Source organism: Perna viridis, chromosome 11 (genome assembly GCF_037379345.1).
Source record: "Perna viridis isolate PV_CMFRI_1.1 ecotype Kerala chromosome 11, ASM3737934v1, whole genome shotgun sequence".
NCBI lineage: Eukaryota > Metazoa > Mollusca > Bivalvia > Mytilida > Mytilidae > Perna > Perna viridis.
The window spans coordinates 5,297,799-5,323,877 of NC_142455.1; the positions used below are offsets into that span (position 1 = coordinate 5,297,799).

At 35.6% G+C, this 26,079-nt stretch overlaps 1 protein-coding gene and 3 pseudogenes across 2 annotated transcripts; 1 reads left to right on the forward strand and 3 right to left on the reverse strand.

Moving 5' to 3' along the window:
* LOC148602695 (uncharacterized) lies at positions 1–21,707 on the forward strand. The gene is made up of 8 exons (XM_088552619.1): positions 1–96; positions 4,422–4,678; positions 5,659–5,744; positions 5,925–6,278; positions 7,058–7,322; positions 8,657–8,818; positions 9,120–9,377; positions 21,422–21,707. The coding sequence occupies exons 1-8, from the start codon at positions 81–83 to the stop codon at positions 21,440–21,442; spliced, it is 1,419 nt and encodes a 472-aa protein (XP_088408745.1). The 5' UTR covers positions 1–80; the 3' UTR covers positions 21,443–21,707.
* On the reverse strand, positions 9,863–26,079 carry LOC148602696 (uncharacterized; annotated as a pseudogene). Its single transcript, XR_015916572.1, has 3 exons — positions 25,763–26,079; positions 18,975–19,097; positions 9,863–12,591 (listed from the first exon to the last, which is right to left on the reverse strand). The product of XR_015916572.1 is annotated as an uncharacterized LOC148602696 (transcript).
* LOC148602697 (uncharacterized) lies at positions 13,149–14,117 on the reverse strand (annotated as a pseudogene).
* LOC148602698 (uncharacterized) lies at positions 19,423–20,341 on the reverse strand (annotated as a pseudogene).

The following is a 26,079-nucleotide window of genomic DNA, read 5'->3' on the forward strand; positions in this document are numbered from 1 at the left end:
GTAAGTGTAAGCGTTGCATCTATTCAATACTCTGAATTTGACAGAAAATTAATTTACTGAATCAAGAGCAAAAGACAAAGATGAGGAAACAACCCGGTAAATATATTACTTGTACAATTATGCGATGGCTATACATTGACACGATAAAATTGCATCATGTGAAATTTTACAATTTATTACTGATTTGTAAGTACTATAATATTTAGTTGTTTTTTTTTTTTCGAGAACCCTTGCTATACATTTAAAAAAAAGAACTTTAAAATTAGCACAAATACAAACCAATGCAAGGAATTTTAGAAGAAAAATCAGATCCAGACGCGGTCGCTTCTTATGAACAAGTTTTATTGTGAAGAGAAAAACCTCAACACTAAAACGGTTAACTTAGTAACATTAGTTCTCTCTTGACTTGTACCTGGTAGGTCTCCTCTTAGAAAAACCCGAGGATTATAATACAGAATTGTTACCCTTTTCATACTGCCCGTGTATGCATCAAGATATGTGCAGATAAGGGGCGGGGAGGTGGTGGGGTTGTATAATTAAGATCATGATAAACAAAATTAGATGCCCCACAGTGCGTGCTTTATAATGCTCGCCGATCAAAATCGGCGAGCAACAAAAAGTAAAGAAAGCCACCTACGACTAGGACTTCTATTACATGTTTTTACCAGTCTCAAGGCAAATTTGAATACACTGGGAAAATGTAACAGCGTTACATGTTTATCTTATTAGACTTTTATATTTATTTAACACTTTTCTTCGTTTCGGTAATAATCACTTCGATTTAGACAAAAAAAAAGGCAACAACAAAATAACCGAACACTAATCCGATCCATAATCAAGTCGAATCCAATTTGAAATTAAATCAGACAAAATAGATACTACATCATTGGAAAAGATGGTACCCTAATGGTCCTGATTTGGCACGTGCATTTCAAACAAAATGGTGGCTTAAACTAATAGGTACCAGTATCGCATTGCATATCCCTGAGCAGGTGTACGTCAAAACATGGATGCTATAAAAATATAGTGCATTTTCGTTTTGCCTCTCTACAAACTAATATTTTGTCAAAAGATATGAACAATGACTTATAAAATAGAGCAAACATCACACTGTAATATGAAGAACTTTTTTAAAACAAAATCTAACATAATATCATAAAAATGTTCCACTGAAAAGGTTGGTTTGGTGAGTGCAAAACGAAAGTGAAAGTAGGGAAAATGGCTATTTATAGTTTGAGACTACTTTTCTGTCCGATCTTCGCGGACTCGCCCTATTTTCTTTGCGGAAATTATTTTTTCACATGTCCTTAGAAATGCTACATAAGTGAAAGTTTTATTGAATCAATTTACATATTTTTTTTAAAAATCCTAAAAATATGCACTTCACTATAGAAGTCTATGGGAATATTAATACGATACTGAGACCTAGGTTTTACAGCGAGCCAAACCTTTGTCTTCCATTACCGCGTGATTATACCGGTGATGATTCGATTTAGACGAAGTGCATGTACACCTTTTCTGCATCGTCCTAAACCTTCAAAAGCATTCCTTCTTAACCATTATTGGAAGATTTTGCGACATGCGTTGATGTGCACGAAGTGATATAGTTCCAAAGGGAGGTAATCAAAATTAAGAATTACCTCGTAAGCGCAACTCCTCCTTAACCATGCAAGAGATTTTGATGAATATTTATTGGAATATTGATTTAACATTTATATGTTCATGAAGGAATATTGCTACTATCGAGGGAATGCAAACTGAGAAAGTTGACAGTACTGATTAAACTACATTTGAAGCCGGGGTATCCTTTATATGTGCTTGCTCACACAGAGAATTTCTAGTTCCACGTGAATCAATCGATCGGAATATGAATTCACAAACACAATTGAGTGGCTTTATTTAGTTTCTTGGTGAAATGTCCTGCCAAGTGCCTTACACGTAGACTTGCTTGTGAATATGCCTTTTTCTAGGCCGCAAGCCTCCCGTTGTTGATCGTCACAGACCGAAAAAAATTTCGAAATTAATTTGCTTTCGTTTTCTTAAACATCATATTTCAAACAATCTTTAGATTCAATGTAAAAACCCAATTTAATGTTTTCTTTTTGTGAAAGTTGGTCCAAATGGTGTTTGTCTGAGATATACAAAATCATATAAAATGCCATTGAAGGAATTGTGGGTATTCCCAACTAAATAATGTGTGAATTGTAGGGTAATAGGTTTGACTTTTACAATTTAAATCATTCTCCTATTTATAAGTAAGTTGTACATGTAAATACGTACTTGTTAATTTATACTACTCTTGTGTACTCGGCCGGTTTGAATTGTCGAGTAAAAGCTACGTTACAAATGAACTTTTTTTGTGTGTATCAATGAATGGCAGTTACACTTCCATGCCATTACTTGCGCACGTGTCTCATATTTTGCCATTTTTTGTTGTTGGGGGGGGGGTCCTAATGCAAAACCATTGACTTTGGTCGACTAAACGGGGGGGGGGGTAATCTTCTAATCCCTAGTCGTTGAAAATGACAGAAAATAATTTTATCGAACTTTCACAAAGTCTTTATCACGTGTTGCCATTGTACACCTCTTACTTCTTATTTCCAACTGAGTGATTTTTTGGATGGTTTCTTGATACAAAACATGGACAATATGTCATAGTCGATTAGGGGGGGGGGTCCCAACTCCTGCGAAACTGCTAAATAGAATTTAATGAAACTTTCGTATTTTTTATCACATAATCTTTGAAATGGAGGGCGTATTGGGCAAGAGAGTATAATTTGCTCAGTTTTTCACATGTATTATTCATAAAAAAAATTGTCGCGAAATGCATAGTATCACTTCCCCTACAAATCAGGAAATTTTAAATCGACTTGACTTCCTGTCGGATCACCAGTCGATTTAACATCTGTATGGAATAAATGTACTGCATGTATATTAAGTGGCGATCTTAACCAACATCCAAAACTTGATTCCCAAGGTTTTACCGTCAATAAATAGATATTGCGTCATTACTGACAACCTTTGATACCAACAAGCGTCTCATTAATTGACGATTCTGACTTGGTATATATTTGTTGAAAGCCACATTAGCATGTTAAAAACCATGTTACTGTGTCATAGGAGTTGTTATTCATATGCGGTGTTGTCATGAAAATATGACTTGAAATATATTGCGTGATAGAATTTTAAGAAACCAGATTACTATGAACTTCAGTATATCGTTACTACTTAATTCTCGGCCTGCCTTATGGACCAAACCCAGATAAAATAAATAGCTCTGCGGGACAGCAGCATGTCGAACTCTGAATCCAATTTTTAAAAAATGAAATCGTACCAAAAATGAAGAAAAGTCGTCTTTTTGGAGTTTGGCTCTTTTGACCTCGGAAAAAAATTGTAAGGATTTAACAATTTGTACGTTCTTCTACGACTTTATTACATGATTTTTATCAGTAATAAGAAGTCTCTGTTAAGTTACAGTCAAAGTTAGAATTCAATAAAGGGTTTACATGTTAAATAGTAATAGGACAATTGATTGGAAAGAGTGAATAACCAAAATATGATCACGATTGCCGAAGAACGCCTTGATTTAACGAGTAGGTGGAACTTGTTCCGCGCACGAGTTAAATCGTAATACGTTCTTGGCACGTTATCATATTTTGTTTATTCACAATAACAAATTGATTATCCTATTTGTTATATAGATTTTCTCCATAACTTATCGACATTTTCCACATGAATTTTAAATTCTGTGATTGGCTGATTGATACCGAAGTTGTCACCTATTGGGGGAGAAAGTGCGGGGTGACATTACCGAATTTATTACACAGGGAACATTCGATATAACACTGCTGTCTATATAATAAAATGTTTAACATGTCCCCATTGAATATGTTCCTCTTATTCTAATCAAGTTGTGTTTTTGTACGACATTTTAAATATACTGTTTGTTTGTGTGTGTTTTATTTCTTTCCGTTTCTTTTCTGTGACCAAAGTTAAAAAACCGAAACGAAACAAACAAACTGAAAGAGAGACACTGATTCAGGAAGAACATAGTCCAATGAAAACGACAAGACAATTAAAAATTTAATAGACACCAACAACATAAAATACGTAATAATCCGAAATAATACATACGGTACAAAAAAAAGTTTATGATCAATCAGGACTCCACTAAAAATGTGAACACGGACCGGGTGCACTGGTAGGGTTTTTAATTCCTTTAGTGCCAAGGGTTTTGTCGAGAGAACTACGGGTTTCAAATAAATGACGGGACAGAGTGAACAAGTAAGTACTGCAAAAATAAGGATTCGATAATTAAGGCGCCGCCCATATAAGGATTCTTTTTGTATTTGAGGGTTATTACAATTAGCTTTTCGAACATTTGAAATACAGGGTTGTCGATTCTGTGATTATTTTTACAGTGTACAAGTCTTATTCAAAAACCAAGAAGAGAAATTCGACTTCTTACCTCGCGGACGACTATGAACTAAATGCGAATGGTGACAGAACTGAAAATATGTATGGCTGTGAAATGAAGCGTTTTAATGTCAACGAAGAACACAGCACAATCACTGACGATGCCGACGAGATTGAATCTGATGTTGACGCTGAATCCGGCGACGAATCGTCAACGATAATAGTAAACAAGGAAGGTGTGACAAAACAAAGTCCAAAGAAGGTAGGATTATGGTAGAACAATTCACTTTCCATGGAAACCGTAAGTAACAACTTTTAATCTGATTTGTATCACGGACGCCAAATTGTAACTATTGGAAATTCCCATCGACATGTGCTATCGAACCTTTGATAGACTGAAAAGTCATTCCAAATTTTATTAACAAATATTTCTGTATGTTTCTGTGTTTATATAAAATCTTACACGTGCGTATGACAGTTTAGAATCATTGATCTCCTTATGATTTTACGAAAACTATCAAACTATCATGTGATACCAATAAGCGGGTAGCAATTGAGAGATTCAATTTTGATTAGATTGTGAATAGTATCGTCGTATTTATATCATATGAAATTAAACTTAGATGATAAATAACCTTTTTAAAATTCTACTTCAGTCTCAGTTGTAATTACATGTCAAATAAGTTGTGATATTTCTATTACAAACCAATTTCGTACTACATTCATGTATAACATGTACTGTATTGAAGCTTCAAAAACACATTGAACATGAAGTAGTTACATCGCGATTCATTCCAATATGAATGTTTAATTCCTTGCACATTATGTCAGCAATGTACTAGTATATCACAGATTGAACTATAAAGTAATGGTTCTTGAATCTGTCTCTTTCAAAAAATGCATTTACAGTGTAAGCTATTATTGCTTGTTTTTTTAACTGACATAACACGTACAACTGTTACAGACAATACACGTATGTAGAAAAATGACATAGGATGTATACTAACTGAACCCATACACCAGTGTCTAGTCCGAATTTCCTCGGACCCTGCAACACTTGTTCCTCTTTTTCTTTGGATACCCCAACCCGGTATATCAATATCCAAATATAGAAGGGGAGACGGTTGCAGGATCAGAGGAAATTTGGACTAATCTGAATCTGGTTTCATAAGCTAGACTTTTTTGTTTGAGCCCTTAACTTGCACAGAAAAATCTAAACAGAATTGCGTTACTCTATTACAGGTGGACAGACGTGGTGGAAAAAATACACGTAGGAAGCACAGCCGATCAGCCTCAGTTGCTTTACAGGAGAGCTTTAATGAATACAAGTAAATGTAGTTGATAAAAAAAATTTAGTAAATAACAGATGCAGCCATTGAATTAAACTTAAAGGAACATAATATCATGCAGGTCAGTAAACTTTTTATAGTTTTACTTTTTGTAGCAGTATATTACATGCCACCATTCAATTCGTTCTGTGTTTTCAATCGCAAATCCTCTTTTTGTAGGAGGAGCATGACAGGAAGAGATAACGGGGCCATACAACCAACTACGATTGATCATAACCTTTGTGGTATCAGGTTTTTCCTCAAGGGAAAACTTAACAGGAGAGCTATTCTTTCACTAAATTCTGTTGGGAAGGAAGGAGGGTTCATCGAACAGAACCTCAAATGGAAAGAAAAACGGCCTATTACGCTCAATCGGTATTTGGGGAGCCTGATTAATTACATGAGATGGTTGTCGGGGTGTAGGAACTGGTTAGAGCACCTCCAGTTAGATTGTACAGACATACTGACACTGCGACAGAAGTTGAAGACAACGAAACAGACTTTGAAATACGACATCCAGAGAGACAAAATACAGTGAGTGCATTTTATATTTCTATGAAAAAATTGAACATTGTGTTGTGAAACTTGTCTAAACAGAACCCTGGTGCAACCGGAATCCTGTGTATACAGAACCCTGGAAAAACTGGAAACCTATAAACCAGAATCTAATGGGATCTTTTCATTTGAGTTTCAATACGTTTGAGTCTTGTGTACACCGCACAACTGTCTTAACAGAACAAATCATCCTAAAAAGAGTTCGGTTTAGACAGGTTTCACAGTATAATTATAAGTTTATACAACCCCTCAAACGCTATATTACCAATATCATATTGGTCAATGACTGGAAACGATCACTTATTGAGGTCATAGGAATTACTACAAAAATGAAAGCAAAGATCCCTTGGTGATACCCACCCTTCCTCCCTAGAAACTATATAGAAAATCCCATGTCATTCAGATGGAAAAACAAAATAAAAGGTTCACAGTGGCATCATGTGATAGAAATTATAAGTTAGATTTATCAATTTCAATTCAGCGGTTTGAGGGTAGTTTCGAATGAGAACTGGGGACAAACGAATGGGTGGAAGGACGCACGGACAGCATGATCTTTGTATATCTCCCGGTATAATGTATTGTTCTAGTCAAAAGGGAATATTAGCCACATGTTTGTGAAATACGTCGAAAATAAAGGGCAGTATAACAGTTTCAAATAAGCAAATAAATCAAGTAAACAATCCTCTTAGGTAGATTTTTCATAAAAATTCCATTTTTAACATATTAATTTTGTATGTAAATGAGGGAAATATTTTTAGACGAGCCAGAAGAGAAAGTGGACTAGACATCAAAGCTTGGATGGTGGCGAAGTATCTGTACGGTCCTCGACCCCCTGGAGCTAGCTCCCTATTGAAGGAAGCAGACGGACGGACATTGAAGGAATGGGAGATCCTGAATGTCCGAGCAGCACTGTGCCTTCAGTTGATTCTATATAATGCAAAAAGATCGGGTGACGTAGCCCATATTAGAACTAAAGACCTGGAGTTCACTAAACCTCAGATAGATGGTAATTTTGAATTTGAAGTGAGTTGCAAGTATAACGATGAGGATATTGAATTGATCCCATTTTGTAGTATGTTCTGGAACATTTTTCATGTAATAATAATTCCTGTTACTTTTCAGCCGTGGTTTACTATTAATTTATCACCATGACCTACACTGGTAGCAACAAAATGTACATGCAGACATGCCCAACTACTAAACGAGGTCTTGTCCTGGAACACGTGAAATAATATAATAATTGTGCGGAAAAATTTTAGACACCAAAGAGTATAAGATTCCAATTTCTATGACAAGGGTCGGTTGTTTTAGATACCTTATCCAAGTGTGTATGCGGTTATCCTTCTTGTTTCTGGAGTTGTTTGGTTTTTCTTCTACTTTTACATGAAAATTACCCCTATAATTTGTAAATGTTCTAAAATTCTTGAGTTAGGTACGGAATTTTCAAACGGCTAAAAGAAAGACCACGTGGTCTTAAAAGTGCGAAAAATAATATATAGTCGTAAAGGTGAGAAAAAGAAGATATTACTTTTAAAACTTAGAAAATCCTTTCGTCTCGACAAGCACTGTATGAAACACCAGAATCACTTCAACAATTAAAATCTGTACGCAGCTGTTAAGGCCCATATACGGGTATTGATTGATTGATTGTTGGGGTTTAAAATCCGAGCAGCTATATTCAGTCAATACGGGTATCAATATTTGGACTTTATTTATAGATGATACGATCAATTATATCAATAATAAGGATATACATTAATGATAACTAGTAAGCTTCTACATTGTACTTTCAAAGAAATAGATAGACTCTCTAAGCTAAAGTAAGGACACCTCATAAATTTCAAAGTAGATACGACAAAGAAAGGGAAATGAAGGTTTTATCGTACAAGATTCTTTATTTGTTAAAAGAAGGGTGCAGGGCTTGATCCTGACATTTTGAAAAAGGAGGGGTCCAACCAAGGTTCCTCAAAAAAGGAGGAACATTGTTTGCCATTTTTTGTCAATTTTACACATGAAAATTTTTCCATTAAAAGGGGTGCCAACCCCATGCTCCCCTTCTCGATCTGCCACTGAGGGGATAGAAACGTCCGGTCCGTCCATTTAAGCCGCCGTCTGTCTAGTTCTGAGGTTTTCTTACAACAACTTACATGTATACAAAAAATGTTTAAGACCACTTGCTATTTCCTTCCACGATAACTTGAAACAAATCAAAGCACACTATGACACATGTACATACATTTTTACATCACGCTGATGGCTTGGTTTATAAAATTACATGTAATAAAACAAACAAAAACAAGCAAAACGAAAAACGAATGAAAAAGAAATGCTTTGTAATTGTACATTATCTTTTCAAGGTATATGACCACAAGGAGGCCCGGACAGGGCAAAAATGCTACATTAGGGTCTCGGGGGCACTTTTGCAGGACCTCAAGCGGTACCGTGATAAATGTCGCGGCCCAAAGGTGTCATCTCAGTGGCTATTTACGTCAAGAAGTGGTGGTTTTATTCAACCTTCGGTAAGTCTGACAGTCTTTGTTGTTTTTTTTATTCTCTCAGTTGTTTTCTGTTTTCTCAGAATTACAGATCTGAACACAGAATATAGCATACGTAGACTGAATAAACATCATTTGTTTGGAGGGTTTGTTTCTACACCATGAATCACCTCTACTATAAGCAGTGTTTGAATTTTATATGGACTGGTACTATAAAAAATGTGGTGATACAACATTACTTGTATGATGTGATGGAAGACGGTATTAATTGGTTAACGTACGCGACCCGGGGTCAGATATATTGTTTTAAACTGTTTGATTTTAGGCTATGGCAAAGATCATCCGAAGGGAATGGGAGAGGCATAGTCGTGACCTCGGGCAGCGACTCCCTCGTCTGACCGCCGGGAAAAACAGAAAGCTTGTCATTACCATTCACCGCGAGGCAGATGCTACCCGAGAGCAGCAGATAGCTCTGGCCAAACACATGGCACACCGTGTTACCACAGCTGACAGATATTACGACCTCAGCGATAGACAAAAGGCCCGACATCAGTGTCTCGACGTCGTACAACAAAATATAAGGGTGAGGGCATATATCACTTTACCACCTTGTGTCAAGGACCAATATTTTCATACTACGTTTAGTGCAACAGGTCATGAATAGACGTCTATGACGTAACGTTATTGTTAGTGTTCTAACAAGGGCAGAAAATGGTGGGAACAACCGTTACGGCAAATTTGCACATGCTAGTTTGCAGTCGCTTAAAAGCAATTTTATACAATGATGTCCTTTAAATCAAGTTTATCAAATGAAGAGTAATGCGTGCATATTTAGTTTTTAAAGAAATAAACGTGACCTCTGAACCTGAAACGAATTGAACAGACACAATATTCTTTTACTCTCATGTCCGGCAGTTTACAGATCATTACTCTCCTACTTTGTTTTTTTCTGCGCGGTTGGTCGCGAATCGTTATTTCATCGTTACATTTGTGATCTTGGGTTTAATAGTAAGATCATGTGATGTGATGTTTTTAAGGGTGTTGTAATAGGCTGGAATGAAAACCAAGTTAAAACAATATAACTTTATTAAAACGGATGTTTATTGTATGGCGGCCGTTGTCCACGTGGCCGGTATAAAAGCGAATCGAAACAATATGATAATGCCTTATAATAGTTTAATAGCTAACATTTATGCATAAATGAAACAATGGGAAATTTAACTCATATTTTGATAAAGTGGGGGAATTAAGCTCATATAATGTAATTAGACAAATATTGTGAATTATAAAAACATTGGGGCTTCTTTTACTAAATTAACTACATGGTTGCCATAGAAACCAAAATGTAAACAATAATGATTGACATTTCTAGATAAACATTAAATTGGAACTGTCATTAAAATGAAATAATAACTACAAAACATATATACAACGCGTTGTGATCTAAGGAAAAAGTCAGTAAATGAAATGCAAAGTGTGCAGCATAATTGACATTCAAGTTACGCTTAATAAACTATGCTGGTATTTAGCTGCTGAAGTATTACATAAGTACAGCTTATTTGCTTAATTTTACATTTAAATGCCTATTTACGACTGAATTCATGGCTATAAATGAAATGCAACTTTGCCGCTGTTTACAAAAAAAAAAATTCAAGGGGAGATAACTCCTACAATATATCTTAAAACCAAAGCTTTAACGTGTTGCCAATAAATGCACATGAACCATAGTAAGTATTGCAAAGTAATTGAAACAATGATTCAATAGATTATTATAGAACTAAATATACATAAGTAAATGTTAAAATATACATACACAAACACAAATAACTAATTGTCATGTGCTAATAAAGATATTCTATTCAGATAAGTTGCGCTAATTAACTGCAAGTTAAAACACTTAAAAATAAGTATCAAAATGTAATTTATACTAATACATATAAATTTCTAATATTAAACTATGAAATATTCAAATTGTAATATAAAAATTTACTTTAACCTGGAATGAAAACAAAGTTCAAACCATACAACTTTATTAAAGTAGATGTTTATTGTGTGGCTGAGTTTACCAAACATAAAGTTATGTTTTCACTCCAGGTGAGGCCCATTGAAGGAAAATAGCTATATACACAAAAGGCAAATATATTAAACCCCTTATTGAACCTCTATGAACAATATGTGAAAAGCCATTTCATTTCACCTAATCCATCTATGTTAAGTGCTAGAACGCCGTTCTTAATCTGAATGTGCTATAATCTTATCCCAGATTTTGTATAGCCTTAATTATACAGTTAATTATCAAGTCTTGATATATATTTTGTGTTAGGTAAGATATGTACATACTTAAAACATGTTGGCACTACAGCATTATGTTTCTTTTAACTATATGTTTATATGTTTATTAAAATACTTGTGAAACAATATTAAGTTTAGGTGACTGGTTGGAAGAGTAATCAAGGGAACCAAGGTTATAGCGGTAATCAAATCTAGGGACAAAAGCCAGACATGCAAAACAGACATACACAACAAAGAACATAAAGTAACTAAAATCATACATACAAAGTAACAAAAGCAGATGAGCAACTCGGACTCCACTAAAGACTGGGAGCACCGGTAAGGTAAACGTCCTCTGGACATTACAATGTACAAACATGAAAAACATCAAACGAAATAATAAAGAAAAAATGCATATTATGTACAAGAAGGGATGATGACTTGTTTTCCCTATCACAAATACTCCCCTTATTAAGGTTTCTTTGTCCGCAAAGAACAAAGCTAATTGTCAAATAAATAGTAAAATGGCTGCTCAAAACAACACTTGCATCTGATACCATCAGATGGCAAGTCACACGAAGAGGCAGAAGACCATGCCCAAAGCATACAATGTTTATTATATTGAGAACTTTAGCCAAAGAGGTAAGTCTGTAAAAGATCTCCCTAGCTATGTGGGTGGTTTGTAAATTTTTTATTTAACTACTTGGAAAAATTTGTTAACCACTATTAATATACAAGTAAATGGTGACCTGATCATGTGTTATAAGGATCTAGCTTTGATAGGATTATTGAAATTAGATCAGGTACATGTAAGGTGTGTCTGGTGTGTGTATTTATAATGTTGAGGCCTGACAATTGAATGTGTAATCTGGTGATGATGCCCGAGATTCTCATGTTAGAAATATTGTGTGGATTTGATATTTCCCAGTGTTCTGGACATAAAGGTAGATCTATAAGTGGAACAGTTATACAGCGTATACCATTACTGATCTCTAAAACAACTGGTACAATGTTTGGTGCAAAATTGTATATAAAATGAGTGACACCTAAAATGCAATAATTGTAAAAGCTGATATTGTGATGGAAGACCATTGATAGATGTGTGATGTGAATGAAAATTGAATGCCTTCTGTGGTTGTCAGTGGTGAAAACTTGTAATGAAATGTTGGTGGTGTTTGAGGAGTAACAAAAGCATGTTGATGGTACTTTTTGCGGTAAGACTCGTGCAGCTGTTAGTGCTCTAACTTTGTTAAACAGAATGACACTTACTAAAAGTGACAAGCCTAGAGCAGCAATTGAAGAGATGCCATCTAGACTTGGCCACGAGTCATTAACATCTATGTCACCTTCTAACAGAGGCTCTGACAAAGATGTAAATACTTTTCTGTCTTGCTTTACTGCTGTGGCAATTCTTTTTAAACTCAAATGCAATTTACCGTCTTGTGCCAGCATGGATGAATATGAGTGGTTGTATAATTGAATGTTTGGAAGTGAGATGTCTACTGGCTGTGTAAGAGTTGTATCTCCTAAAATGGAATTGTAAGTGTTTGATGAAAAAAAAGTGTTGTATTAACGCAAGGTTTACAGGGTGTACAAGTTATTTTATCTGTGTGATTCTGACCTTTTCCAGCAGGAATAAACAATAAATCTGTTTTGACAGAGCATAAACACGGAACATATACAAGGCAAAATGCACTTCCCTTGTTTATTTTGTGTCCTGAGGGACAATCAAATGAAATAGTTTTTGTTTGATAAACCAATAACATGTCCGAGGTTAATTCTTGTATATCAGATTGTATTGTATTTGTAATGAATCTTTCTGAATGTATTTTTTGTTTGTCATTGTATAATAATGCAATTGAACAAGTGGGTGCAACTGATGATAAAATCGGAATTTAATTTTTGCAAAGTAATGTTTCTAATCCTTCACAAGGTTCAACATAGTTGCTTGTGAGCTCTGCAAATTGTCTGTTGTCTGATGAAATTATCAAGAATTGTGGAAGATTTAAAAGCTGTGTGGCATGATTGCTTGAAATGTTTATAGGTTCAGGGTATGTATGTATTTTGTATAATGTAAGAGGTGTTAAAAAGGTTGATATAGGAAATTTGATACTGATGAAAAAAGTTGTGATGTCGTGCATATAAGATGTTTGCATGTGCATAGTAAAAAGATGGATCTGTGCTTGCTAGAAAAAAATCCCTTGTACTTAGAATTCAAAATATTTTGAATATGTTGTAAAGTCCTTTTTAGAACATGTGGCCTTAACAAAAATAGTGACAATTTTCCCTTAATTAATTCGTGTATTGCCCACTTTAGTTCTTCTAAATATTTGTTAATTTCTGTTATTTCATTCATTTGCTTAATCAGAAAGTTTGACAGTTTCATGTTAACTCGTTCGAAATGGGCAACAAATTTAGCTGCTTATTTTGTAATATTCTTAATACCTTCATAGTTGTTTTCAATACCTTTGATTACATTGTCAAACCTTTCATTTGTTTTTTTCCATAAATGAGGACAATAATTCATCATGATGTATAAGGTCTTTTGCAAAAGCATTGTTCTTATGTATCAAAATGTTTATGTGTTTAGCCAGTCGGTTGACATCATCTACGGTTGCTGTGCCGAATAGAGATTTTGAAATGGATCCTATAAAATCAAACAGTCCACGACCGGTTCTAGATTCAGTGTCAAATTTAATTGTTACATCTGTATACTTTAACATGTTATGTACCATGTCCACTGTTTGGTTTAAATTTGTTGATACTTATGTCCTTATCGCTGATAACCGTGACACTACTTAATTCAAGATCAAACCATTTCTATGTAAATATCACACTGTTTAAATACTTCATGTCCCTGTTTTCTTGGTAAGGGTATTTTAAAGGTATGAGGCCAATATGCACAGCTGGGTAGTAGTTTAGTTTGTATGGTAAAGAACACTCCATAGTTAATACGTTGTAAGCTCTGTCTGTTGACATACCCTCGACTATACTTGTTATCATGAGAAGGCAGGCAAATCTTAGTACTCCTATTGAAAACAAAGATGAAGAAATTTTAAGATGGCAGTGTTTATCGTTTAAGGGAGGATCCATTCCCTAATAGCAATATGTACCATGAGAATGAGCTCATAATTTTGACAAACATTACACTACAAATCATAGAAGAGTAAAATGTAAGAAGAGTACATACGAAGTGCCTTACAATCTCACATCTAACTTGTAGATCAAATCAGGCATAGAGGAGCAATCAAAAATGAAGTGAAGTTGTTTGCAATTGTTAAATATAAAATGCTTTAATGTAGAATACTTGAAAGTGAAATGCACAACACTGTAGTGTGAAATGTAAAACTATAACAATAGACATGTAAAATGAAAAATGGTAATGTGTAATGTAAGGAGTAAATTGTATTCCTATAAATGACAATATGAAGCTTTCACTATTCCATTTATTTTGCCTTGTGTGTTTGACTTATTTTCTAAAGCAGGGATTTCTATGGGGGCGTTTTCGTTTTCTACATTTCATTGTAATGTGTAATTGTATCCTCTGAAAACTTTTCTGCAGGTTGCAATGATGAACCTTTCCATTTGATGAGGTACTCCTTTTTACCATTGACCGTTTTTGAACGAAGGATTTTTTTTTCTATGCTGTGGTATGTTTGGTTGTACTGGTCTAGGTAATTCTGGACGTTGGACGTCTGGTCCTGGTGCATTTAAATTTCGTCCGTGATCTGGATCATGGTAATGTTTGAGTCTATTGGCTTTGATTAAACTCTTGATTTCTTTGTTTGTACCACACATTCGAAGTTTTCTGCAGGTTGCAATGATGAACCCGTATAACCTTTCCATTTGATGAGGTACTCCGTTTTACCATTGACCATTTTTGAACGAAGGATTTTTTCTATGGGATATTCCCTGTCATCCATTTGAACCTCTGGCTCATTGTGTTTTCATTTTTGTATATGTTTTCATTATTGTGTAGTTGCTGTGGTATGTTTGGTTGTACTGGTCTAGTTAATTCTGGACGTGGGAAGTCTGGTCCTGGTGCATTTAAATTTTGTCTGTGATCTGGATCATGGTAATGTTTGAGTCTATTGGCATTGATTAAACTCTTTGATTTCTTTGTTTGTACCACACCTTCGAAGTTTGTAAGTGTAATTTGAACCCTTGTCAACAATGTAAAATGGTCCATCTTGTTTTTTGAATAGTTTCGATGAGTGCCCTACTGGAACTCTTGGAGTGTAAAGAAGCACTCTGTAATTGATTTTAGTCTGAAACTCCTGTGTTTTTGTCATAATGTTGTTTCTGTTGTTGTTGTGCACTGGCAAAGTTTTCAGTTGCAATTGTTTTGGCAATTTTCAAATTGTTGAGAATGTTGTCAATGTGTTTTTTTTCAAATTTTTGTTTGTATCTTCTCGTGGAATGAGGTTTACGTCAAAAATATGTTAATTTCTTTTTCCAAAAACAAGATATGGTGAAAATTGTGATGATGCTGATGGTGTCATACGAAATGCCATGAGTACTCCTGGTAATAACTCAGGTCAGTTGGATTGTGACTCATCTACTACAGTTCGTAAGCATTGTATGATGGTTTTGATTGTGCGTTCTGCTATGGAGTTTGTTTGTGGATGGTATTAGCTTGTGAAACTATGTTTGACATTGAAAATGTGGTTAACTGCTGCCACAAGTTTGCTCATGAACCCTTGTCCTCTATCAGTGCAACTAGTGTTGACTTCCATAGCGTGTAAAGATTTCTTTGTACATGACTGTAGCAATTTCTTCAGCGGTGTCAGATCTAACAGGATGAGCTTCAACCCATTTACTGAATGATTCTACTATGATACAATATAAAGCGATGACCTTGTTTTGTCTCTCTTTTTTAATGGACCAATCAAGTCCATGTGCCATCTTGAAAAGGTGTCTGTGATTGGCATTGGTGTCATTGGAACTCTATTTGAGTGTGGTGGGTACTTTGTTTTTTGACATGGATCACAAGCCTTACAGTAATCTGCTACAGCTTGATACATGCTTGGGAAGAAGTATTTTTGCTGTATTGACCTGTATATGCGATCAATTCCAAAGTGTCCTTGATCATGGTATGCTTTCATAAGATCATTTCGAAGTGTGCGTGGTAATGCAAGTTGTTTAATCTGTCATGTTTTTGTTTTCCGTCGTACCTTGGTTCATATTGGTGGTACAGGACTCCATCTTGCATGATGTACTGATTTGCTTCAATTGTGATTTTGCGTGCAATTTTTTCATCATCTGGCAAGTCTTGTTATTTAAAGCATGTGTACAAATGACAAAAGTCTGGACATTCTCTTTGTAGTTTGCCTATGTCAACTGGTATAATGTCTGAAACTGTGACTTCTGAAATTGTTGGTTTTGTAACTGTTGGTTCATGGTAAAGAAATGTCACTTCAAGTGCAGCATTGTCTGTACTGTTCATGGAGTTGACAGTGGGTACGCTATCCTCTGGCTCAGTAACATCAACCTCTCGTGTCTCAGGATAGCTATGCCTTGAGAGACTGTCTCAGGATAGCTACGCCTTGAGAGACCGTCAGCAACTACATTGCTTTTGCCCTCTCTGTACAAAATTTCCATATTGTACCCTTGTAACAGAACTGACCATCTAGCCAAACGACCAGAACTTTGTTTAATGTTGTTAAGAAATTTGAGTGCTCTGTGATCAGTGTAAACTCTGAAATGTTTGCATGTTAAATATACATGGTAGTGTTTTATTCCTTCTAGGATTGCTAAACATTCATGCTCACCAGCTGACCATTTGTTTTCAGCTTCTGTCATAATTCGACCACCATAAGCTATGACTTTTTCTTGTATGTGTTCATGTAACTGTGAAAGGTAATAGCCAACGGCTATGCCGTTTGCATCTGTGGTGAGAATGAAGTCTTTGGACATGTCTGGGTATGCTTGTATTGGTGCCGATGTAAGTGCATGTTTTGATGTGTCAAATGCCGACTGATATAGCTCTGTTCATTGAAATGTAACACTTTCTTTTGTTAAGTTTGTAAGTGGACTTGCAATTTTGCTGAAACATTTGACAAACCGCCTGTAATAACCACATACACCCAGAAAGCTTTTTATGTCCTTTTCATTTTTTGGAACTGGAAAAGATTTTACTGCTTTAATGTTTTCATGATGAACTTCGACACCTTGCTTTTATTTTTTATGGCCCAAGTAAATGACATTTTGCGAGCGAACTGATATTTGCTTGAATTGAGTGCAAGGTTTGCTGCTATCCATGTATCAAAAACCAGTTGTAAGTGTTTAAATGGTCCTCAAATGTCTTACTGAACAACAAAATGTTATCAATATAGACTAGTGTAATTTGTTAGTTCAGACGATGTAACACTTATGTCAGCAGGTGTTGAAATGATGGTGCTGCTGCTAAACCAAATTGTCGATGTTTTCATTGGTTTACCCCACTAGGTGTAACAAAGGCTGATTTTTGTGCAGTAGCTGGATCTAATGGACATTGCCAATAGCCTAACAACAGATCCAGTGTACTGAATATCTGAGCCTGCGAACGCCCTAGGGAGTCTAGCGCATCTTCAATGCGTGGCAGTGGAAAAAAATTGCCTTTATAACTTCGTTCAGTGCACGAAAATCACAGCAAAACCTAAGTTCACCATTTTTCTTTTTGCACATTACCACTGGTGCTGCCAACTCACTGTTTGACTTTTCAATCATGTCATGTTTTAGCATTTTTTTCTAGCTGTTTGTTGATTGCATCTAAGACTGTTGGTGATTGTCTGTAAAATCCTTTTCTGATTGGTGTTGCTTCTCCTGTATCTATTGTGTGTTTGTATAGATCAGTTAAACCTAATTCACTTACAGTTAAACCTAATTCACTTACATCTTTTGCAAATGCATTTCCGTTTTTGTGTAAAAATGATAGAAGCAATGTTTTTTCTTCTTCTGTTAAGTCTGAGTGGCTCAAGTCAAAATCTAAACATGGTTGATCTTCTGTATGATTCATGGTACATGTAGTGTGTTGGTTTTCATCATTTGGTGTGTCTTTTAATGGTGTGATTGAATTGGATTCAAGTTGACAGACTGATACAACGACTACATTTTCTGGTAAATGTATGGTTTTCTTTGTTGGATTCATGATCCTGATGCTTGAGTCACCAGTTTCATCTAGTTTGACTAAGCATTTTGCGCCTGCGAGTGATTGTGTTGGTAGATTTTTGTAAAAGTGCTAGCAGTGCAATGGTATTCTTGGTATGCGACACTTTAATTGGTATATCAACTTGATGCGTTGGTTTGATTTTCATGTGTCTGTTTGTTCTTGCTAAGCCACTGTCTAATGCAATACAGTGTGTGGTTGGAATTTCTTCACTGTCTGGTTCTGGGATGTGTAAAGTATGTGTTGGGCAATCAATGTGTGTTCTGTGTTTTGTTTCAAATCCAAGAATCAGACACTGTTGCATTTTTGGAAAAACATGAAACTTGTATATTAATGACATGTGTCCTGTGTTGAAAGACAAAAGTATGAGACCTATGATTGACTGATGTTCACCTCCTACACCTACAGCATCTTGAACTTGGCATTGTTTTATTTGTGAGAGGTCAAAATTTAAAGATTCGAGAAGATTGAGGGAACAACAACTGATGCTCGCTTCTGTATCAACTAATGCCTTAACATTTTGACAACGATGTGTACTGAATTGCCCCTTAATGCTGTGATTTGTAAAACATGATTTGAATTTGAGATGATTTCTTTGTTCAACGGATTTGTAATTTTAGCCTGTTTTGTCCTTTGCCTTTTTCTGACTAGTCAATTTTGATTTTTGCCAGCATACCTCTTTGTAATGACCTAACTTGTCACAATGACGACATTCAACATTGAATGCAGCTCATTTTCTCCTATCCCTTACATGTGTCTTACCACAGTAGATGCACTTTGATTGTGATTGCTGCCTTGACCTGTCCTGACCCCTTGACTGGTGCTGTCCCTTTTTTTCATGTGAAAATGCCATCACCTCTTCTTTAAATGCAGATCGGATACCTTCTACAATGGAAGAATATAAATCATTAATAGAAAAAGTAATCAAGGGAACCAAGGTTATAGCGGTAATCAAAAGAATGTATTCCAGGGACAAAGACCAGACATGGAAAACAGACATACACAACAAAGAACATAAAGTAAGTAAAATCATACATACAAAGAAACAAAAGTAAATGAGCAACTCGGACTCAAACATCAAACGAAATAATAAAGAAAAAATGCATATTATGTACAAAAAGGGATGATGACTTGTTTTCCTTATCATAAATACTCCCCTTAAAAATTAGGAGCATGGACCAGGTGCACCGGTAGGGTAAGCGTCCTCTGCTTATCTAGAAACACCCGCCGAGTTGTTCACAAAAAGTCCGGGGTAGACAAACGAGGAAAGGAAAACTATAGAAGTAGCATTGGAGGTATTGTTCGTACATGTACTTTGTGCTTCTTGATGCTGAACGGTCGTATTTACTGGTACAGGTGTTGCTGGTGTACACTCAACAACACTTGTTGCTTACTGTATAGCTTGTCTAAGCTGGTTCATGGTTTTGGCATCTTTTCCCACAACAAAAGCTTTAATATTGTGCTGCAATCCATGAACTGTTAAACCTATAATTGTTTCTTTACTCATATTTTGCACTCCATTTTGGAAGTTTTGGACACGTGTTAAATATTGTATCCCAGTCTCATGTAGATATTGCTGCAACCTATGCAGCTCAGTGTTGGTATTTCTTTGTTTAAATCTCTCTTTAAAATGAGGCTTTTAAAAGATCAATGTCCTTTTTCGTTCCCTCAGGCAACGAATGGTATCAGGTTAATGCCTGACCTTGAATGTGAAATGGAAAAGAGGCTGCTGCAGCCGGTTTATCATGACCATTTATTTGTATATAATTTTCAAACATGGTCCAATACAGTGAGGGGACTTGGGTGGTCTCGTCATAAAATTGTTGTAGAAGAATATGTGCCATATTAATGACTTGGATATTAGAATTAGTCACTTGATTCTGACTCCACAGGAGAAGGTTGACTAATTTGTCTAGACTGCTGTTGGTGGTCCAGTGAATGTTATTTCTTCCAGTAATTGGTTAAGTGGATCCTGGGTCTCCTGGGCTGTTTGACATCTTGTTTTGATGAAGTAAGTTGTTGTGGCCGCCTGTTTGGCACTTCTTTGATTTCCTGATATGTAGATCGTAGTACAGGAATCACTTGTTCTCTACCATTTGTGATCTTGGATTAAATAATAAGATCACGTGATGTTCTGTTTATGGTGTGATGTAATAGGCTGGAATGAAAACCAAGTTAAAAAAAATATAACTTTATTAAAATGAATGTTTATTGTATGGCGGCCGTTGTCGAAGTGGCCGAATTTACCAATCATAAAGTTATGTTTTCACTCCAGGTGACGCCCATTGACATAGTTCTCAAAATCGATTTTACGGCTTGGTTGTCGAAATGGGTGTTCTACGTCTTCGCCAATTTACCGTTCATTTGCTCAATATATCATTTGCGTCTGATCTGAATTGTAACACTGTTTTGCACTCTTTAATGACCATAGTACTTACATGTATCTGTCTATAGCTTGGTCTTATTATAGGAGAAGTGCAGATGAAAAAAAGCGTAAACTGCAAAATAAATGGTTTAGAACTAGCATACATAGGCGTGACAAGCAATACGTTAAATTATCTAAGTTGAATTACACAGACCCCGGAAAAGACAACACAGTTGTCAATGAACGAATTTGTGAACTCGCCAAGGACATGAATATTTTCATCATCGCAATCTGAAATCATTACAAATGCGATAGTTGATGTGGTTCTATTGGATTAATTACCATTACGCGTTGTTGAGGGGCGAGCATTTTCATACATATATACAATGATAAGAGTATTTATTTATTAAACCAAATAGAAAACGATATGGCAAATTTCCTTGCTAACAAATTCTACCGGTTAACCGATCAAATATTCTTACGGCTAACCGGTTATTTCAGATGATTTTGACAGCCCTAATTATAACATGTATTATTATGAGACAATTGGATAGCGCATTGTTTAATTTTTTCCCTCATGTATATGTAAAATACACATACAACACATTTACAATTATAAGTGAAACTGATTATTGAATACAATGCATAAATACAAACAATTTAGCGAATATTTCTTAAACCAACCTTTTTTTGTATCTATACTCATCTTTTCAATGTTTCTAGTATTGTGGTAACTTTGCGATATAAATTTAACTTGTAAAATTGGTTCGTTTTTAGACATTTTTTCAACAAATATACACAACTATGGCATATTCTTATTTGTTTGATGTCATTTATTTTACAGGCTTCCATTGGATTAAAGTAAAGAAGCGACACCATAGACGGAGCTCCGACAACAATTGTAGTTCCCATTGAACATTACCCAAGATTTCGTTTAATTATGCAGGGGTCCGTTGACTGGAATAAGGAAGGGCCGCTCGAGTATTAATACTGTGTTATCCATAACTTATAATCAATCAGCCTTATCGAGCATATTAAGAGGATCCCTTTTCTGACAGTCATTGATACATTGTGATTTAATTAGATTTGTAACTGTACTTTATCCTATTAAATTAGGAGTCATTAGTTTAGGGTTGGATTCAGAGTTTTTGTAAGGATTGGTTTAAAAAAAGGGGGGATCCAGGCTATTAATTGCTTGTTTTTGTCCAGATTTTGCTCGAAATTGACACAACTTTCCGACAAAATAAGGGTTCAAACTTTCCCACTGATTTATTATGGCAAATGGAAAGAGAGTATCTATGATGGGATCTAAATTTTAAAAAGGAATGAAAAAAATTAAAGTAAAACAATATAGACGTTCTTTAACCAAAAATGGGGGAACATTCCAGAACGCAAAACTTAAAACAAAACAAAGTATTAAAATAGTTATATGATACCAGAGCACAGCGCCACAAAACTTAAAAAAAAAACATACATGTACTTAAGTCTAAGAATAATCTATGGAGGTAACCCCAATCAAATCTTTGAGTTTTGATATCATAAACAGCTAAAAATTTTCTAAGACTTCAATTAATTTTCAAGTGTTGTGGTCCCATTACTCACTAAGTAAATTTCAAAATGCCAAATCAGACAAATCAGGATTGCAAGGAGGGTAGTACCAATTTATAAGGTCTTGGTCCCAATGTATTGGATTGATGGTGACATTATGATTTTCAGACAGAATTTATCCCAAAAACAGACAATAGAGAGAATCTTTCGAAACAGGCGATGATTGTGGCATCAAGCCATTTTATCGGGATAGGGGGCGCTACGTTGTGCACGAAGTTCAAAAATATTTCACGGTCGTCTACATTTTCTCATTGACTTCTATGTACAGTAAACTTCAAAATTAAGCGTAAGATTCGGCAAAATGGGAAACACCCACCAATCTGACATTGTAATATCACTCGAGGACAATTTCTCTATTTGAAAAGACCATTATTTGATCTCTGCATCACTGGCTTTGCTCAGAAATTTTTCATTGAAATCTTAGAAAAATGATATTTTTAACAGAGTTATCTGCCCTTGAAATGTGCATTTCATTGAAATTGTAACTCAATGGTCCAGCATGACAAGGAATCTTGTCTGTTTTCCTTTATTCGTATGGTGCAAATAGTCAAATTACACTATCAAAATGATGGTTTTTTCATACTATGTTTCATCTACTGCCTGATTCTTACAGGGACTGACACTTAAATGGCTTTCCATTGGCAAGCAAAATTATGGTCACTTAAGACAGGTGGTCGTAATATACATATTATTTTAAGCATGCAGACTGCACTAAATGTTTATCGCTTAATATAGGTTTGACTGTACTTACTGGTAATTTCAATTTCTCTTTGTATTATTCACTTTTGGTCATGTGGATATAACCAAGAGAAAACGGACAGCCGGACCCCGATGGACGTTTTTAGTGGAAACAGAATTTTATTGAACTTTAAGTGCTGGACATTGTTTAGGATTTTCTTCGTATCTATAGTATCTATATTTATTGATTGACATTTATTTATTTGTAATTTACTTTGGTCACGCAAATGTTCTTTAATCCCCTGTTAATCTTTTTTGGTGTCATTGATCTGAGAAACTGTCTATAGACTACATGTATACGAATAAAGACTGTGTAATCCTCCAATTTAATTGGGAAGATCCGCCGACTCCCGGTTACCAACCGAACCTGATGCCAACGAGTACTGCTACATGTAACTAGTTGCCTATAAACAACCAAATATGGAGTTACCTAGACTGGAAAATTTTAGAGTGTGTGAAACGTCGAAAACTGAAACTTGGATTTCAAGATATGAACACATGTGCGATTTTGCCAAGTGGGATGAAATCCAAGCAACCAGTGATTTCGATTCCTTCATAGACAATGATGTGTTAGCGTAGTATATGCTATTAAAAGATGAAGATAGGAAAAATAAAGACAAAGTATCCCAAAAGTTTCCGGAACGATTCTATACAAGAATAGAAAAAAGTGGACTTTGGCAAGATGCTGCTAAAGCCATTCAGCAATCAAATGAAACTGCATCTGAGTATATTTTGCGTTTGGAGAAACTGTTTTCTTTTCAGAACGACACATTTTTAGAACAATTTACATTTAAGGCAATCCGTCCCGAATGTAAGATTCCGTTTGCTTCGACTGCTAAATGCAAACCGTCATATTCAGTGGAAGAGGCCGTCCAAGGATATATATAGGCCTAGCCTTCTATCCAATCCTGTTCATAATTTATGAATAACATATGTTTAAAATAAAAAACAAAGCCTTGCACCAAAATCGGAATTACTCAGCTATTTCCGCAACACTAAAATAATCTCGGATGCAGATACAAGAACTTCTAGAAAAAATTGCCGGCATTGTAGTCATATACGATTCAAATTAGTTCAATCCACCAGGCAGCGCCAAAAACGTTAGTTAAAATATCACTAGAAATAAAGAACAATTACTCTTCCAAGAATTTTGGCGCGAAGCGACGAGTTGTGAATAAAAGTAATGGTAAAAAATTCAACCAGTCATACTATCATTTTAGAATCGGATCGCCCCGTGCAGGTCCGGGTGTTAAAAGAATAGGCCTGCAGCAGCGCTAAGCTTGTCGTATAAAGGCGACTAAATAGTGCTCAGAAACCTAGCCGGGGGCTAGGCGCTCTGCCCACAGAGCAACTGGGATGTGTGCCCCAGGTGGTGGAATGGGGTACCCCTGGCGTGTTGCATGCTGGGGTTGTCAGGCTATAATACGGAAAACCTGACCGCAAACCATAGTGGTGCACCGTGTTGGGAAAGATGCCACGTTCCTCGCACATTAAAGAATCCTGCTGTGGTATTCGATAGGAGTAGGAACCTTTGCGCTCCGCCACAGGAGGCTAAATTGCCCGACCTTACCCATCCCTCCTTTTTCCAGTGGCAATCAAAATTTGTCGACCCTATTGTCCTTGTGTCCCATCCTTTTTTTTTTTTCATTTCATGTTCATTTTATCATCCATTTCATGTTCATCGTCTGAATATAGCTGAAATATTGCTGCTCGGACGTTAAACCCCAACAAACAAACAAACAATAGAATCGGATCAGACGACTTACGGACAGATTTTTCCGCCTAGAGCATACGACGTTTTTCTTTTGTATTACATGAAAGGTTGAGGCGTTTCGATTGCCTTGCTGCTTTATTGTTTGTTATTTTTATTAACGATCTCGCTCTTGATATAAAAAAATCTGAATCTTCAAATCAAAACTATCTGATGAACAACTGAGCATTTTATTGTATGCAGATGACATTATTTTTATTGCAGAAAGAAAAAGGTCTCAGTTTTCAGTTTTCCGGTCTTGGAAAAAACTTGATTTCAATACTGAAGTGCCAGTTACAGACTTGGCGTCAGGAATATGGGAATACAAAAGCTACAAGTTAACAAACGAAATACATTTAAGGGCAATAATAACTTTTCTGGCAGTTGGCAAATAGCACCACTTTCATATCTGTCTTGAGAAACTGGCTGACTTGATATGAAACTCAGACGTCAAATGAACATGGTACGATTATGGTTGAAAGTTATCAAAATACGGAATTTCCGATGTATAACGTATTGAAATCCGAAGGCCTATCTGCATTTTATTGTTTACTTCCCGGAAATTGAAACGCTGCATCACAATGCAAAATCTTCAATTTTATGCTTTTCTCAACATTTTTATCCTGCAAAACTTGACATTTGTCATTTTTCATCAATTTTATTATACAAACAGATATTTTGCTTTTAGTACTGAACCCACTGATGTGTTAATGACGAATCTCCATGCATTAGGTAGACGAGGACCCACTCTCGTGAAATCACGGTGTCACATGACGAGACACATACTCTAAACCGAAAAAGATCTTCTCATTAGATAAAAAGAATCGCAAAAAAAAACAAAAAAAAACCGCTAAATGTAACTTGTCAGAAAACTACCAGATAAGTAGCGATCTTGTCTAAATTGAAAAAAGCCTTTCTGAATGTTGTAAAGGAAAAACTACTAAATATAAGCTAAGAAAAACGAAAAACCCATGTGGCTGCAATGTCAAAATTTAGGACATACAACAACCTAAAAAAATGACTTTTCACAGGAACCAATCCTTGACAAAAATATGTCGATAAAATAACGCTCTGCCATCCCGAACTTACCCAATCGAAATAGAGATGGTGCAGCAAACCCCTTCCATAAAGTATCTTCAAGTTAGTATTATATGACGCTTGTCGGTTAGATTCAGGTTTATGTGTCCCTCTTATAATCCACCTGTGAGGAATGACAGTTAAGTTATTAACTGCGTTACAATGTGCACATGTATAAACAGAATTTTCTCAAACCTCATATCTCAAGAATTCCAAATATGATGAGTACCATGTCACACTGGTTAAATTATATTCATTTGACAAGATCTTAAAGATGATATGCTCAAAGTTACGTTTTATTATTCATTTTGATATATGTCAACTATAGG

Excerpts from the sequence above, each read along its gene's own strand:
- LOC148602695 (XM_088552619.1), top strand. Across the intron at positions 4,679-5,658 it reads CAAAACAAAGTCCAAAGAAG|GTGGACAGACGTGGTGGAAA; the intron begins GTAGGATTATGG and ends ACTCTATTACAG. Across the intron at positions 8,819-9,119 it reads GTGGTTTTATTCAACCTTCG|GCTATGGCAAAGATCATCCG; the intron begins GTAAGTCTGACA and ends GTTTGATTTTAG.